General features: G+C 37.9%; 1 protein-coding gene across 1 annotated transcript in view; it reads right to left on the bottom strand.

Moving 5' to 3' along the window:
* Nucleotides 1-1,433: 1,433 nt before the first annotated feature.
* The window catches only part of Ndst4 (N-deacetylase and N-sulfotransferase 4), a 327,865-nt gene continuing 312,780 nt past the window's right edge, over nucleotides 1,434-16,518 (bottom strand). The window contains exons 10-13 of the mRNA XM_052179299.1: nucleotides 13,666-13,836; nucleotides 12,528-12,637; nucleotides 3,949-4,051; nucleotides 1,434-1,553 (exon numbers count right to left, since the gene is read on the bottom strand). Coding sequence (XP_052035259.1) covers nucleotides 1,434-1,553; nucleotides 3,949-4,051; nucleotides 12,528-12,637; nucleotides 13,666-13,836 — 504 coding nt within the window. The remainder of the gene's footprint in view (nucleotides 1,554-3,948; nucleotides 4,052-12,527; nucleotides 12,638-13,665; nucleotides 13,837-16,518) is intronic.

Genomic DNA, 16,518 nt, shown 5'->3' on the forward strand with positions numbered 1-16,518 from the left:
AGAGCCTTTGGACAGGAGTGCTAAGAAAAAACAGAAAATAACAAAAAAAAAATAGTGAAATATTGATGACAAGTTGATTTTCAGTGTATAAAGAGATACCAATGCTCTTTTAAAAGAGCCAAATTAGATTTGTTTGACTAATTCAACTCTCTCTCTTCCCTCACTCTTTCTCACACACTAAAATAAAAAACAAAAATACTACATGTTTGTTATTGAATTAAAGTGAGAATAAGTGACGCTATTATTTACAGCCTCTAGAAAAATTGCTCAAGGGGAGGGAGATTTGTGGGTAATGTTCCCAAACTCACCTTGGTTGCCTGTTCTAGTAAATTTACCTTCATGTATCACTAAAAAGATAAATTAAGCTTTTCCATATCATTGTTTACAAAGAGGATAAAATTCCAGTTAGCAATGCTTACATAGCCTTCATACTATACTATAGGAACTTGTAACTCAAAACAAGATAACACTTCTTGTCTTAAAGTTAATTTGCAAGTTTTATGTCTATGAAATTGAGTTCAAGATAGAGAATTAGTGTTCAAATAGGTAAGTTTGCAGTATAATGTACGTTTAAATGTTTCAAAACATAGACAGTAGAACTTTATCATAGTAGATGCAGTGGTGTATATAAAGCATCATGCTTAAAGACATGGACATATTTCTTAGAGAAGGCACAATGCCTATTTAGACCTGCAAATACATCTAGGCGTTTACATTTCTAGCAAATAAAGTTTTTTTCTCCCTATTTAGAATAGTGAACAAAATATGTATAAATGCTCAATCACTGCCAAGGCAGGAAAACCTAGAGTGATAATGTAGCAAGACCATGGACCCACTAAAGATGGCCCCCGCTTTGTAGAGTGCTACAGTTAAGAATCATACTGTCCCACTTTACTGGGGCTCTCTAGAGACCATGTTAGAGTTTTCTGAGGTTGGCATGCCCTTATGATGACATGGGATGCTCAGTGAAAATGAAGCCCCCCCTTACAAGGGGAAGATGGACCAACAGATAAATGATGCTTACAGACACTAGCCCTTCATTCAGACACGGGTTACACCTGAATTAATTTTTAGACTCGTTAGTCCTTATCTTTTCCTCAAAGTTTAAATTGGTAATTTGCATACCGTCAGAGCATTAGGGAAGTCATGACCTGAAATACGGATAACAGAAGAGGTGAACTGTATGGTGATTCCCAGACTAGACGCTGGATATTGCCACAAACCCCATATTTTATTTTCCAAAAGCCTTAAGTAAAGAATAATGCTAATAATTGCCAATGCGTGCATATATGTTCTCATTTGATGGAAAACATCGATGGGAATTTATTCACAGTCCTCTCCTGACAATCACAAGTATATGTAAAGGATAAAGATGCTTGGTTTGCCTTTTCTACTTAACGATGACTCCACTCAGTGCCATGTTCTCGTGGGTGCTATCTCACTTTCTGCAGCTCCTGTCTCAGCCACGAGGGCAGAGGCTGCCCAAGCCTGTGCAGTAGCTTCGAAAGCTCCACGTTGTGGTCGCGGTAGTAACTGGAGAGGAAAGTTCTGGACTGGAAACAAAAAGAAAGACTTAAAAGACACCGGGTACATCAAGCGTCTATAGTTCAGAAGTAGTCTATTACAATATGTATCTACAAACTAGTTTACCATCTTTTCCTGAACTTCTTACATTTTGTCACATTCTGTATAAGTCACAGATGTAAAATACAAAGAGGTACAAAAGCAGCATCCTGTGAGAGTTAACTTACAATTATGGCACTTACACATTTTCAGATTTACAGAGAGAAAATTACAGTATCATACCAGCGAATGAGGAGGTGTTCATACACAATCAAATATACAGGGTGAGTGAGATAAAATATATACAAATTTCCCTTTAAAATGACACCTTTTACTAAAAGTTTTAAAACCATAACTATCTGTAAAGAGGACAATTAATTATTATAATCATAACTGGCCACATTGCATATTTTAAAATTTTATTCAGGAAATTTCAGAAAACAGAACATATAATATCTATGAAAAATAGGCTTACTTATGATTTATTTTTAGATGCCACATCAATCTAACAAGTTTGGTCTGTTTTTAGATAATCAAGAAAGATTTTACATTTTAACATTTTTTCGTTGCTTTTTCAAAGTTTATTGTTATTTGTATACATATATGTGTGTTTTTCTGTGTATTTAGGTACTCAGGTACCTACAGGGGTTAGAGGAGGACGTGATATGATGGAGCTGTGCTGGAATTACAGCAAGTGCTCTTAACCAAAGAGCTATCATTCTAGATGTGAAGCTCTGTACGTGTTTATATATATGTATGTGCATACATATGCATATATGCACAAATATATCATATACATAAAATATGCATAAACTCATATATGTATATACATGTGTGTATATATGTGTGTGTATGTATATATGTATATGTATCACATAAATTTATATACATATTTCTGGAAAATAGAAAATTCTTAACTTTCTTTCCTTTCTGTAATTTTCTTTATACAATAATCCAATAAACAGTTGTTTTGCTTTTACTGCAAAACTCATCAATATTTTCATTTATAAATACTACTGATCAAACGTATTTTCCATTGCATAGAAACTTTATCATCTATCCTAAACTCTTCTCCACATCTTTAACACAAATGAGTTTCTTCCTTCATAAAACTCCCTTAGCAACTTTTGTGTATCCTGTGGAAATGGATTTAGGACAATTACATTTCATCTTGGACCATTCGCCACGCATTTCATTATGTTTCCTCCCTTAAAGCAGATGGTAAGCCCTTCAAATGGGGAATAAGATGTTTACAGTAGTGGGAATGTTACATTGATGTTTTGGGCAGATTAAAGTGATTTCTGAAACCCTTTAGAAATTACTGAGTTCAAAAGTATTTCAAGGACTTTTCTGGCACTTATATCACCATAGCAACACATGAGGGATGCATCCTGCCCTTGCCCTCCTTGCCTTAGGAGAAATGCTCATACTAGCTGGCTAGTTTCCCAGCATAATTTCCCATACAAGGCATCTTTTCACATATTATAATTTCTATTAATTTTTTCTTTTTTGCTTTATTAGTACTTATGCTTCTTATTATAATTCAGTGTCCCTAACTAAGTTCTTCACTGGACAATGAATTCATAGCTGTCTTATCCTTGTGTCTTCTATATTGATTAGCCTAGTTTCAGTTATGTTATTGGTATTGAACGTATGTGTGCTGGTCAGTTTTTGTCCACTTGACATAAACTAGAGACATCTGAGAAGAGGGAACTTCAACTGAGAAATTGCCTCCATCAGTTAGCTTGTGGGCGTGTCCATCAATTAGCTTGTGGGCGTGTCCATCAGCTTGTGGGCGTGTCTGTGTGGACATTACTGGACTCTTATTAATGCAATATGGCTTTACCCAACAGCATTGCCAACCCTAGGTGTGTTGGCCAGGGCTGTTTAAGAGTGGTAGCTGTGCAAGCCACAGGAAACTAGCCAATAAACACCATTGCTCCATAGTCTCTGCTTCAGCTCCTGCCTCCAGAAAGCTTCCTTCAATGCTGGATTGTGACCTGGAAATGGTAAGCTAAAGTAAACCCTTTCCTCCCCAAAGTTGCTTTTTAGAAATGCTGTTTATCACAGCAACAGAACGTACACAAGAGCAGTATGAAGTTAATTCATGTTAGCAATACTTTATTCTTTATACCAATATTGACTAAAATGTCTTTTAAGTGCTTTCCAATATGTAAAGGAGAAACTTTTCCTTATATTTATGTCTGAATTAGCTTTTGACAAAAATTCAAGTGATGTATTATATCAATGCATTCTTTTCTCTAATATCTAAGTATATGAAACTATTGATTGTAAAAACATATCAGAAGAAACAATCAGATTTCTTCCTAATTTTCAAATGGCAATTTATTCTTGCAAGAGTAATTCAAGGCAAATAAGTGATACCTCTGGGTCCATGGGTGGGTATTTCCGGCCTTTGCTTTTCCCCAGGCATTTGGTTTTGCCTCCTTCCAGTAGCTGACACCAAAAGCCTTTCTGGGGATCAAACCTAAAACACACAAAATGTAAAAATTGCAAAAAATTCAGTAAAAAGCCATACCAGACAGATAAAGGAGATACACTCTTGTATGCTAGTTGCTTTATTTTAATTCATTTCTACAGATGTTCAGCTGATTTTAGAAATGATAATAGACATTAAAATACTATGTTTTACTATATATTTTCAAATAGTTCTACTCTACAGGAAAGGCACATACACCTTTAGTACAACTTTATGCTGAAATTTTGTTCCATATTTTAGTTATGAGTCTATAAAAAAACTGAATGACTAAACATTAAAACTACTTCCTGCATATAAAGGGCCTTTGGATAGTGTGTTTACCTATGACTGTGATTTCCATATAAAAATATACTGAAAGATTTCTAAGAAATCATTTAGTGGGTTACCTTAAAGGAACTGAATTTTATATAGATATACATGTAAGGAAGAGTGGCCCCTCAGAGTCAGAACAGGGCATACACAGACACTAAATCTTCACTACACAGAAAGCATTTATCCCAGAGGAGTGAGAGGGATGTGCCTCTGGATCAGGCAGAGGCAGACAGCACAAGTATCAGTAGCAGATGAGTTTTGCAAGAGAAGAGTCAAAGGGGGAGTCTGTGCTTTGATGAATTGGTAAGTTCTGATTGGACATGTTCGCTAAATAATGAATTTTGATTGTTTGGCCTTGGTGTTTGGTCTCCGGAGTGAGTCAATGAGTCAGTGGCTAAATAAGGGAAGGGACCTCGGGGGCTAGCTTCAGGATTGGGATCTAATGGCTTTTAGCAAGGGAGAGGGAAAAGGACAACGGGCAAATCTGCCAGCATCATATTTGTCCTGCTCAGGCTTGTTAGAGAGGATTCTGAGTTCAAGTGTAATTAAGCTTTCTAATTTGGAAAAAAGCTGTATTTTACTTCACAGTTAAATATTTCTTAAAACTTTCAAAAAGTAAACAAAGATGTAACAGAATGGTTTTAATCTATTTTTACGGTATTTCATTTAAGCCTTCAAATAAATTTGGGGGATTTTCCACAATTAAAAAATTGAAAACATTCAATAATATCACACGGTGCTTAGAAAGAATAAACTTGTCTTATTTAAACATGGTTTTATTTAACTAAATAGCCATGTCTTTATATTTTTGCAGTATAAATATATAACTCATTATAGGGTTTTCAGACAACATGAGTTATAGGCATTAAAGCTAGAGAGTAAAATGTAGCTCTCTCCTTGCCTGTTGTTGAAGGCAGATAGTCCTGTTGGATGATTCTCACAGCTGTGCTTCTGTGTTCAAAGGTTTTTCAACTTCGTCAGATGCTATACAGCCCAAAACTATTTCACCTTCAGACTAGGGAGAAACTATACTCAACTATGTTTAGATTTGATACCTTGCTGTAATAATACTGAGAAATTTCTCAAATTATTTAAGGGAAAACTAAGCATAAACTGCACTAATAGCAACCTGCTCAAAATTTCAGTCATTAGAAATAATCATTAACAAAGAATGTCAAATTTATGAAGGAATGCATTCTGAGTCTCTAAAACTTGTCCTATGCCAAGGCAGAACATCTGCGTCAAATATTAAACCACTATTTCCTGGAGAACACATTGCTGTGATCATTAACGTCATTTCCTAAAATGATAACAAAATAAAATAAAATAAAATAGAATTTTCCATATTGACCTTTAACACAGTACATTCCATAGACTCGTGAACCTTCATAATACTCAGTACTTTCTCATGGAAACTCTATATACAGCAGAGTGGGAAATACAAAATTACAGCCATATGTAGATTGAGATCCATACTGTGACCGACATAGCAGTGAGACACACAACTTTTTCTGAGGGTGAAAGTGCTGAGAGTCCTCCTCTCAGAGCATGGGCACCAGTGTGGTTGGTCTGTGGTACCGTCAAGGCTCAGAGGATGCAATGTGTTTCCATTTTTTTTTCATCGATTGAAACAAGACCATTTCAAAAAATAGAAGTATAAAATACACAGTTTGACTGTTGTTAGTTTAATTTTTCAGGCACTTGTCTTTTTAAATGTGCAAATTAACTTAATTAAAATCAGGCAAAATTAACAGGGACAACAATGTTTCCCCGGCTTTCTCAGCAAAAGGATGACCTTCTGTTAATGACATGTTCTCTCTGGTTCTTCATCTGTTGGTCAGTTGAACATCAAGACTTTGGCAAACCCAGAGAAGAATCCAAAGTCACCAACATGTCTGAAGCATCTCCAGTGTGCTGCCCAGCTTTTGTATGTGGGGAATACCAGTGCCCACTATCAACTCAGCCACCCATCCAGCCAGGCACCATTTGGGGTTTAAACTTCAGAACTCCTGGTTTATGTTCTCTTTGTCATATATTGCGCTTGCTATGTTGATTCAGCCAAATTGCAAATGGGGAACGTGTTGCTTCTAATTCTAACTTACCACAGGGAACAGAAAACTGAACACAAACCACAAGCAGAGGCATAATCACACACACACACACACACACACACACACACACACACACACGTGCGCGCGCACGCACACATGCACACGCGCGCGCGCGCACGCACACACACACACAGTCGTTCCAATCAGCCCCGCTAAGTCAGTGGGGAACAGTGACCACTCAAAGACTGATCAACCACCCACAAGTGGTCCAAGCAATAAATCTCATTTTGCAAAAGACCAACAAAGCCAGAGAGTAAGGGAGAGTTCGCAGGCAATGCCTGGCACATGCCCACATGCAAAACATCTTCATACCTATGCTTGCAGTCAGTTGCAGATAAATTGGACTTTGGGAGATCCCTGCTGACAGACACTGTCCTTAGCTCTGGGGCCTGGAAAGGAAGCAATGTTGTAGCTTTGACCCAATCAGATCCCTAGGCACTCACAGAAACTCTAATGTTATTTTATTTCTCCGGTTGCAACTTAGTTACAAGAGAAAAAGATGTGTGGCCTAATTGTTTTGTGCAAAGCTAAATATATGGGAATTTCTGTTGAGCACTAACAAGATAGGAAAAATGAAAGAATGAACCAAATAAGAAGGGGGAAATTTAAATTTATCGCTATGGGACTTGCTGCATGCATAAAACATGGAAAAGGTTTGCATTTTTGTTGCTCAGCAGATGTTTTGGGAAGATGAAGCATAATTGTCTGGGATGTAAAGTTAATTAGTTGCAGAATATTTTGTTGCCCCGGGCCCATTCCTGTTATGCCATTGCACCTGCAATTTGCCTCTGCGCATATGCATGGTCTTTATGGTAGGAGGAAAATTTCCTTTAGCTTCCTTTCCTGACCTACTGTTAGACAGACCTGATCCATGCTGCCCAGGTTCTCCTCCTACAGGTTACCAATTAAAGTCAGATACATCAGTAGTCAAATGGATAAAAGAAGACAGAACCATTTCCAACCTGAACTTTTCAATTTGTTCCCTCTGTACCACAGGCCTTCCTCTACTTTTCATTAATTTCCCAAGAGGGGAAAAAAAAAATCAGCAGGCTGTGCAAAACGAGATGGGGACATCCGCACATTGCCCCTAAACAGCGTTTTCTGCCTCAGGATGAGAATATTTAACGGCATTAAGGCTGACTACAACACTGGTCACAAAACTGAAGCATCTGGATGCATGCTGGCGGCATCCTTCCTCACTGGAAGGGCAAGGTCTCAGTGTAAGCTGTTGGCACTTGTTGTTTAGCATAGCAGATGTCCTGAGTCAAAACTTTGTTCAGACTGAGGAGTGAGCAATCCTGAACACTGAAGGTCCTTCTTAAAGCATGGGGCTTTTGTTATCCTGGCTGTTTGGGATCCTGTCCCACCACGTATTGCATAGCTAACTTTAAAAACTTTAAAATAGTAGGATCTTCTCTAGGTTATATCAGTTCATTGTTCTGTGATTTTATTTTAACAGTCATGAAACTACGAACATAATATTCAAAGCCTTTTCTAATAATTGCTAAATGACACTTAGGACATGGGTTGGCTGTCATTTGACTTTCTTTATTTTGCCAAGCATCACTATTATAGTTAAATTTTGTGATGTGTGAGATATGTTAAAATCCATATATTTTGTACTTGTTTATAAACTCCCTTATAAGTATGATTTTACAGGTTTATTGAGCCATAAGCAACTATTTGCAGTAAACAGGACAGAAGCATTACCTAGGCTACTACTGAAAAGGGCAAGATATGCCAACATCAATAACTATTAATGCAAAACGCATTATGGGAAGCTTTGTCTACTCAATCAACAGGGGCATGCCTGGTGCTTCTGTTGTTTCCATGTGTAGGTAAGAACTTCATTAGGATTGTTTTAGTGGATAAGGAAAAACCCAATCTCATTACTGCTTTTCCTGTCCCTCCATTACCCTCTCTAATTGTCTAATTGCTGAGTCTAATCTGCTGTGAACTGGGAAATTATATAATCAGGCTTGTTAGAATTTCGTCTAAAATTTAATAGGCTTTATATCAGAGCTTGGGGGGGAGTCTTTTGTGAGTAAAGTACATGCCCTTTGAAAGTGTGTTTTAGTTGCTTGGAGCACTTCTTTTTGTTAACTTGCTTCCCCTATTTTAAAAGTGCTTGAATAGGTAGTTATGTTTTCCCAGGAGGAGGTCAACATATGTGCCATTCCACTTGTCCTCTTGTAACAGAGCATGTCCCATTTTCCCCAGAGATGGGGCTGCATCTCCATATCTTGAATTTGGACCTGATTAACGGACCTTTGTACCCATCAGAATGGAGCAAACTCTGTGGCTGTCAAGTTGATGTCACAGCAGTCATGGTGTTCTTAGACCACAAGGTTCCTCTGCCAAAAGCAAGGAGAAGCTACATGGAGAATCTTCATGCTCCTGAACTCCCAGTCTTTGATTCTGTAGCTAAAGATGTGAATGTAGAAGCATGCAGGTAATTGCATCCTTGGGCATTTGAGTCACATTCAGCAATTCAAGTCTTCCCAGTGATGTCTCCCACATCAATGGGTGAAAGCAAACAATCCTCAGTGCACGACTGTTTAACTTTTGACCTACAAAACTTGTACTATAACAAAAGGGCCAATGTCATATGCTGAAATAAAAATTTCTAATTTCTTTAGACTCAGTTGTATCCTGTAATGATTTTTTTTCTGGAAACTGTCTTTTGAGAGGATGTTTTTGCTCAAGCAGACACACGGGAAAATGTTTTGCTAAGAACGGACACATGATGTTTTTCTGGAAAACGACATGTGATATTTTGCTAGAGTGAATGCTTGAGAGAACATATGATGTTTAGCAAGGATAGCCCAATGGAAAGTAGACAATGCTGGATGGTATTGGCACACCTTGCCTTTCCTTGCTGGTCATCTTTGGGCAAAACACACCGAAAAACTTCAGGTGATGTTATAGTGCTGGTCACTTCTTGAGGATTCTTGCCACTTCTGTGGATTTGGGCTGATTGGCAGGGCCTTCAGGTTTCTTCTACATCAACCTGACATTGCGGATTCATAAATGGTGTTCGTGAGTGGATCAGGCTGGCACTGCCTAGTCATGTGACTTGAACTGCTGATATCCTGACAACGCAAATTAGATTTGCTCCACAGAACTATTTCTAAACAGGTCCACTTCCTCCTTTGCTTTATTAACCTTTCCTTTCCACCACCTCTGGTGGGTAATAGGCCAGCCCCATCTGAGGATCCAGCTCATATACAGTCTTTAAACCCAGAAACTATTGCTGATGCTGGAAGGTGCTTGCTGACAGAAGCCTGATATGGCTGTCTCCTAAGAGGCTCTGCCAGAGCCTGACAAATACAAAGGTGGATGTTCCCAGCCAACCATTAGACTGAGCACAGAGTCCCCGATGATGGTGGAATTGGCGAAGGGACTGAAGGAGTTGAGGGGGTTTGCAACCCCATAGGGGAGCAACACTGTCAACAGGCCAGACTTCCTGGAGTTCCCAGGGACTGGACCACCAACCAAAGAGTACACATGGAGGGACCCATGGCTCTGGCTGCATATGTGGCAGAGGATGGCCTTGTTAGACATCAATGGGAGAAGAGGCTCTTGGTTTGAGGGGGTTTGATGCCCCAGTGTAGGGGAATGCCAGGGCTGAAGGTGGGAGTGGGTGGATGGGTGGAGGACAACCCTCATTAGAGGCAGGGGGAAGGGAGATTAGGATAGGGGTTTTCTGGGGTGGAGACCTGGAAAGGAGATAACATTTGAAATGTAAATAAAGAAAATATCCAATAAAAGAGGGGGGAAAAGTCCCATCAGTCCCCTTCCCTCCCCCTGTTTTCCCACCCAACCCTTCCCACTTCCCTGTTCTGATTTTGTTCTATACTGCTTCACTGAGTCTTTCCAGAACAAGGGGCCACTCCTCTGTTCTTCTTGTACCTCATTTGATGTGTGGATTATGTTTTGAGTATTCCAGTTTTCTAGGTTAATATCCACTTATTAGTGAGTGCATACCATGATTCATCTTTTGAGTCTGGGTTACCTCACTTAGTATGATGTTCTCCAGCTCCATCCATTTGCCTAAGAATTTCATAAATTCATTGTTTCTAATGGCTGAATAGTACTCCATTGTGTAGATATACCACATTTTTTGCATCCACTCTTCTGTTGAGGGATACCTGGGTTCTTTCCAGCATCTGGCAATTATAAATAGGGCTGCTATGAACATAGTAGAACATGTATCCTTATTACATGCTGGGGAATCTTTTGGGTATATGCCCAGGAGTGGTATAGCAGGATCTTCTGGCAGTGAGGTGCCCAGTTTTCGAAGGAACCGCCAGATTTCCAGAGTGGTTATACCAATTTGCAACCCTACCAGCAGTGGAGGAGTGTCCCTCTTTCTCCACATCCTCGCCAACACCTGCTGTCTCCTGAATTTTTAATCATTTGAAATGTAAATAAATTTATCAATAAATTAAAAAAAGAGGGGGAAAAGCTTTATGAAACGAAACAAAACATGGGAGTTGAAAAAATGTAATGTTGTAGCAAAATATAACATTAAATTTGTATCAATATACAATAAAAAAGTAAAGGTCCCTTATTTAAAATAAGTTTAAAAAAATCTAAGGCTATAATATGCCATTGGGTTAATGATGGTTTGTGATTCAGGATAGATTATCATGCTGCTGGATTCCATTTGACTATATAAATAAATAAATACAGAAAGAAGCTTCATTATCTAATGCCTCCCACTGAGACGAAAACTTTTCATCTTTGAGGCAAACTTACGATATAGGATGGGGAAAAATGAGGAGAAACAGCAGGATATTTTAAGACAGGATATTTGTGGGGAGGTGAAAAGACAGTGGTTCTCAGCTTTCCTAATACTGTGAGTCTGTGAAACAGTTGCTGATAATGTGGTGATTCCCACCACCACAAAATGTTGCTACTTCATCAATTAATACTACTGCTGTTATGAGTCATAATGTAAATATCTATATTTTCTTTTGATCTTAGTCAATGTCTACAAACGATTCATTTGACTGCACAAGGGGTTGCAACAGGTTATTAAAACCACTGTTCTAAGGGGAGGCAAACCCCTTGAGACATGAAATGAACAACTAAAAATAGCTCCTGGGAGTCCCTAAAGCTACTAACCAGATTCACTACATTCTACCCCCACCCCAAAGTATATAAACGATAAAACTTCTGAGAGTAACTCTGCAAGGACCTTTGGTGCTTACAGAAGCAGAGATCAGTCTAGCATCCTAGAGGAAGCAGAAACCAGAGAAACAACTTGGAACAAACAGGCACCAGTCAAACTGCTGAGAAGACACAAAAACCAACTGAGTTGCCAGGGCAGACACTCTGATTAACCTAGGCACCAGTGAAGAAGACCCTCCCACCTGAAGAGTTTCCCACAAGCTGGGCAGTATGCTCCAGGTTCCCATCTCTTGTCACCTGTTCTGGGACAGACTTGTAGTGTCTGCTTAGACTTGTCTTAGAGTTATTTCTGCTCCATTGTTAACTCTAATAAACCCCATTGGTTCACCAAAAATGGACTTCAGTGCTATCTGTAATTTTGTCTGTTGCCAGCCCCCTCTCTGGGACAAAGTGATGTTTGTTCAGATCTTCCCAGGAAGAGCATCACACAACATATATGAATGCATGTCTCCAAATCTATCCTAAATACTGCTCCCTGTCTCACAGGAAAAGATGATTTTCTCCCAGCTTGCATCCAAAATTTCACCTTTGTGATTTCAGGTATTTGGACCCCATATACAAAGAATACATAAAAAATGTCTGAATAAACTTATATTGGAGGACAGCCCAAAAACAAATAGATTTATCATAATATAAAATACCGATTATACTTTATAATGTGAAGTGTTCCTGTTATTCAAAAGGAGACACCTTATGAGTAATGAGAATATTTCTTTGACTGTGTCTGAGTGGCAGAACGATGCATAAATTCATAGCTAGTATTAATGATGTTCTATACATACATTCCAGTGATAATTTATGAGGGCAAACAATAGCAGTGAAATAAAGCATGAGAATAGACTCACGTTAGTGCTTCAGAGTAATTATAATGAGGTGTGACTCCTAGAAACTTCTGGACTTCATCCATCACAGTAGCTGGGTCAGATCTCAGCTGTTGTCCATCAATAATTAGCAACTGCAAAGCCAAAAATAGTCACTTTATGAAGAACAAAACTGAATTAAATCAACCAAGCAGCTCCTCTTGACCTGTATGGCATTAATAAGTCCAGTCACTTTGAGAAGAAAACATGTATTACACACAATACATTTGAATGATACTTTTTTTGCTTCTTTCCTATGAGTACATTAAAATTTTCCATAGGCATTGTGTGTGTCTGTGTGTGCATGCATGTGTGTGTGTGTGTATGAATTATGAACTCAGTTTATTCTTAAGCAAAAATAAACATAAATGTCTGTTGCTTTTGAATTACAGTAAGGACAGGCTTACCTGCAGGCTAACATTGAGCCTACTAAATGTCATCACTAACCTTGGGGCCAGGAGCTAAAGAGTGAACACTCAGGGGAAAATCCCATCTGGTCTTACAAACCATGATTGGGGATGGGGAAAATAATGTTTGTTTCTGGCTTTCTCATCTTGGAGGACTGCTGGAGAATATTAGACTCGCCCAAGGGGATGTGTGAAAAGAGTGTTAATACCAAGGCTTGGAGCTTAAATTACACTGTGGACACTGTAAAAAGTGTGTTAATACCAAAGTCTGCTTGGAGCTTGAATTGCACTCTGGACATGGAGGATGTGGAAGTTTTTCTCAAATCTTACTATAGTTCTATCCCATGTCTGCTGGGCCTTTCTCTCTAGGACCATCCAGTTTAAGAACTCCTTTTTTCCTAATAAGGGTCCCACATGACAGAGAAACAGTGGAGATGGAAATGGAGGCTTCTACAAATTCTCTGACTAACTGGCTTCTCCACTAGTTGTTGAGAGTTTGTACTTTTCCTTGAAACCAACTGACAATCAAAAAAGTTTTCTAGATATGTGTTTCAGGCCATTTGACTTTATGGTATGGTATTAATAAAGTAAAACAATGTAAAAATCCACACAGTTCTTACTGTCTTTAATCTTTCTGGTATAATTCATCACTTTTTCTGTTTGGTAGTGAGATGCAATTGTGGTATGATAAATGGAACCTAATTTCATGCTATTACCTGGGAAGTAGAAAAGTAGGTCAGCCATCTTTCTATGTGTACTGCATACCACCCAGGCACCAGACATCGCCTCTGCAATGTTTTTAAGTCAGGAGGGGCCCAATGTCCTGTTGTGATAACTTCATAGAAATTGAACCTCAGGGCAGCCGGATCTTCATGAGATCGTTGGTGCTTTAAAGGAAAAGTCAAGTGTAGAATTAGATGTTTGCATAAATATGTGTGCACAACTGTGCATTGGGAACATCATTTACTTTAAAAACTAGGCTTTCACTAAATATCAAGTGATATGCAGATATATTTGCAGTTTGTTTTGTTTTAAAATATTTAAGCAAAGGGCAGAGATAATATGAAAGGATTGTCTATAAGGGTCTGATTAGGAATGCATATAGGTTAAGGACAGAAAAATTAAGCAGAAACTTAGATGGGCAGAGGTGAGCTCACATGTTGTTTAGCTTACTGTGTCATCACAGTTCAGATGGTTTCTCTATGTGGCAGGTCCTAGACAATGTGGACCCCTTGTATTCCGATTGCTAACCATTGCTTCAATGTCCTATTCAAGCTAAGACTGTCCGTAGTGCTGCCACTCTGTGGGCCTCCCCCCAAATACTATTTCACTCCTGCATTTTAGTATCAAGGCCTAGGAGACTTCCACACAAAACTATCATTTGGCAAAGTAACAGAGTCCAAATAAATGATAGACAAATGTAATAATACAGTTGTTTGAAAATGTATTAATCTCATCACTAGAACAAAGTGATGATGTTTGAATATAAGAAAATATGAATCATAATTGTTTTTAAAGAAATGAAACCTAGTACAGAAGACAGCAGAGTAATGGGTAATAACAAAGGCATGCATTTGAATAACGTATAAGACGTTACAATCAGGCCAATAGAGGAGCCATCCAGACTGACAAATGAAAGAAATGTTAATAACAGGTGAGGTTTCTGAGTTAAAATGTAACAAGAAAACTTTCAATAATAAGAGAATATGAAAACAGAGAGGGAAAACGGATAATGCCAGGTAAGTGTGAGTTGAGATGGATAAGGTATGTGAATATGAAAGAATTGGTTTTGCACAATATCTAAAAGTTAATGAAAAGAAAATCTAGCCTAGAAAAACCACAGTAAGATATAGGGCCTTCTCTGCTTGCCAATAGCTGTTTTTATATGTTAGAAGTAAGCCTTACATGAATATTATTCTGTAAAAATATAATTTAGTGAGAGCTCAAAAATCAAGAGTCACAATTAAACTGGATGAAGGAAGCTGATATTTTACTTTAAGCATCATGCTGAAGACATAAACGCAGATCACATGATCAGTCTAATCAAGAAACATATAGAGACTCCAGAAGTATAGAAAATAATTGTAAATATTCAGTGCATGCATATTAATAGAATATAGGAGGGCTAAAATATCTGATACAAGAAGTGGCAATAGCGTTCTCAATCTGGTCCTACCGACTCATACAGGCTTAGCATGGAATTTTCTTTATATCCCTGCAACTAAGATTAGCATAGAAATATGACCAAAAAACCACACAGGAACATATTTTATGGAAAAATAGCACTTTAGCTCCTCTGTGCGGTTCATTATAAAAATGTGGGGAAGAAATTACAGTGGCAGGTGACATCCGCGAGGGTTTCTGATGTACACCTGTGGAGCTGCAGATTTATGGCCCTTACTGAAAAGACAGGTCCACCTAAGTAATCGGCTACATTATTTTGAAATGTGGAGCACTTTGGGGCCCTAGACTCAGCAATACAGGCAATAAAAATTATTATCAGAAAAAATAATTCTCTTAAACCTGTATATTCAAAGAATTTATTTGGAAAGCAGTCAGATATAACCACTGTATTCTGTACATTCTATTTCATTCAAATGATTTAATCTATATAGAACATATATTTTAGTCTACTCTAAATAGGTTAAGCATTCAGCATTCTCACAAATATTTGAATTTAAAACTTTTAATTAAAGTTTGCATCCCAGTGTTTTGGCATTTTTTTTAAAATTAACTTTATTATAAAATCCTTGCAAATAAAACCCCACACAGCCAAAATAACAAAACTCTAGGTCTACACATCTTAATGAACTTCTAAAAAGAATAGACATTTGAAGCTTTGAGGCTTCTTCCCATTGGACTTTATATTTTCACTATAGAATATACTGTAGGCACTTATCCACCACACAACCAAAAATACCATGACAGAGTTGGAAATGGAAAACAACTGATGTCATATCTTCTTTCGTAACACATCTATTTGCCATATTTAGTCCTGTATGTCTTAATATTTATATATCCCTTAATATTTATACATGTTATACCATATGCACTGGCTAGTTTATATTTCAACTTGACACAGGATAGAGTCATCTGAAAGGAGGGAACCCACAGTTAAGTAAACATCTCAAAAAATGTGGCTCTAAAGCATTTTCATAATTAATGATTAGTGGAGAAGAGTCCAACTTATTGTGGGTGGGGCTTTCCCTGGGCTGGTGGCCCTGGGTTATGTTAGAAAACAAGCTGAGTCAGACATGACCCACCCACCCCACCCTAGCCCAGCCTCTACATCAGCTCCTACCTCTAGGTTCTTGCCTTGAGTTCCTGACCTCATTCTTTTCAATGATTAACAGTAATGTGGAAGCTTAAGTCAAAGTGTTTCATTGTAGCAATAGTGTCCCTCACTAAGGTACAATTGTATGTCATGTTACATAGTATTTTTTTTTAAAAAAACGATTTTTATCTCGCATCCCCTTTCATGCTTTTCATTTATTTTAGTATAAATGTATACTTTTTGCTTTTGTCAGTAAAATATATATATAATGAAACTGAGTCAATAAAAAATATTG

This window comes from Apodemus sylvaticus, chromosome 4, assembly GCF_947179515.1.
Source record: "Apodemus sylvaticus chromosome 4, mApoSyl1.1, whole genome shotgun sequence".
In the NCBI taxonomy this organism is placed as follows: domain Eukaryota; kingdom Metazoa; phylum Chordata; class Mammalia; order Rodentia; family Muridae; genus Apodemus; species Apodemus sylvaticus.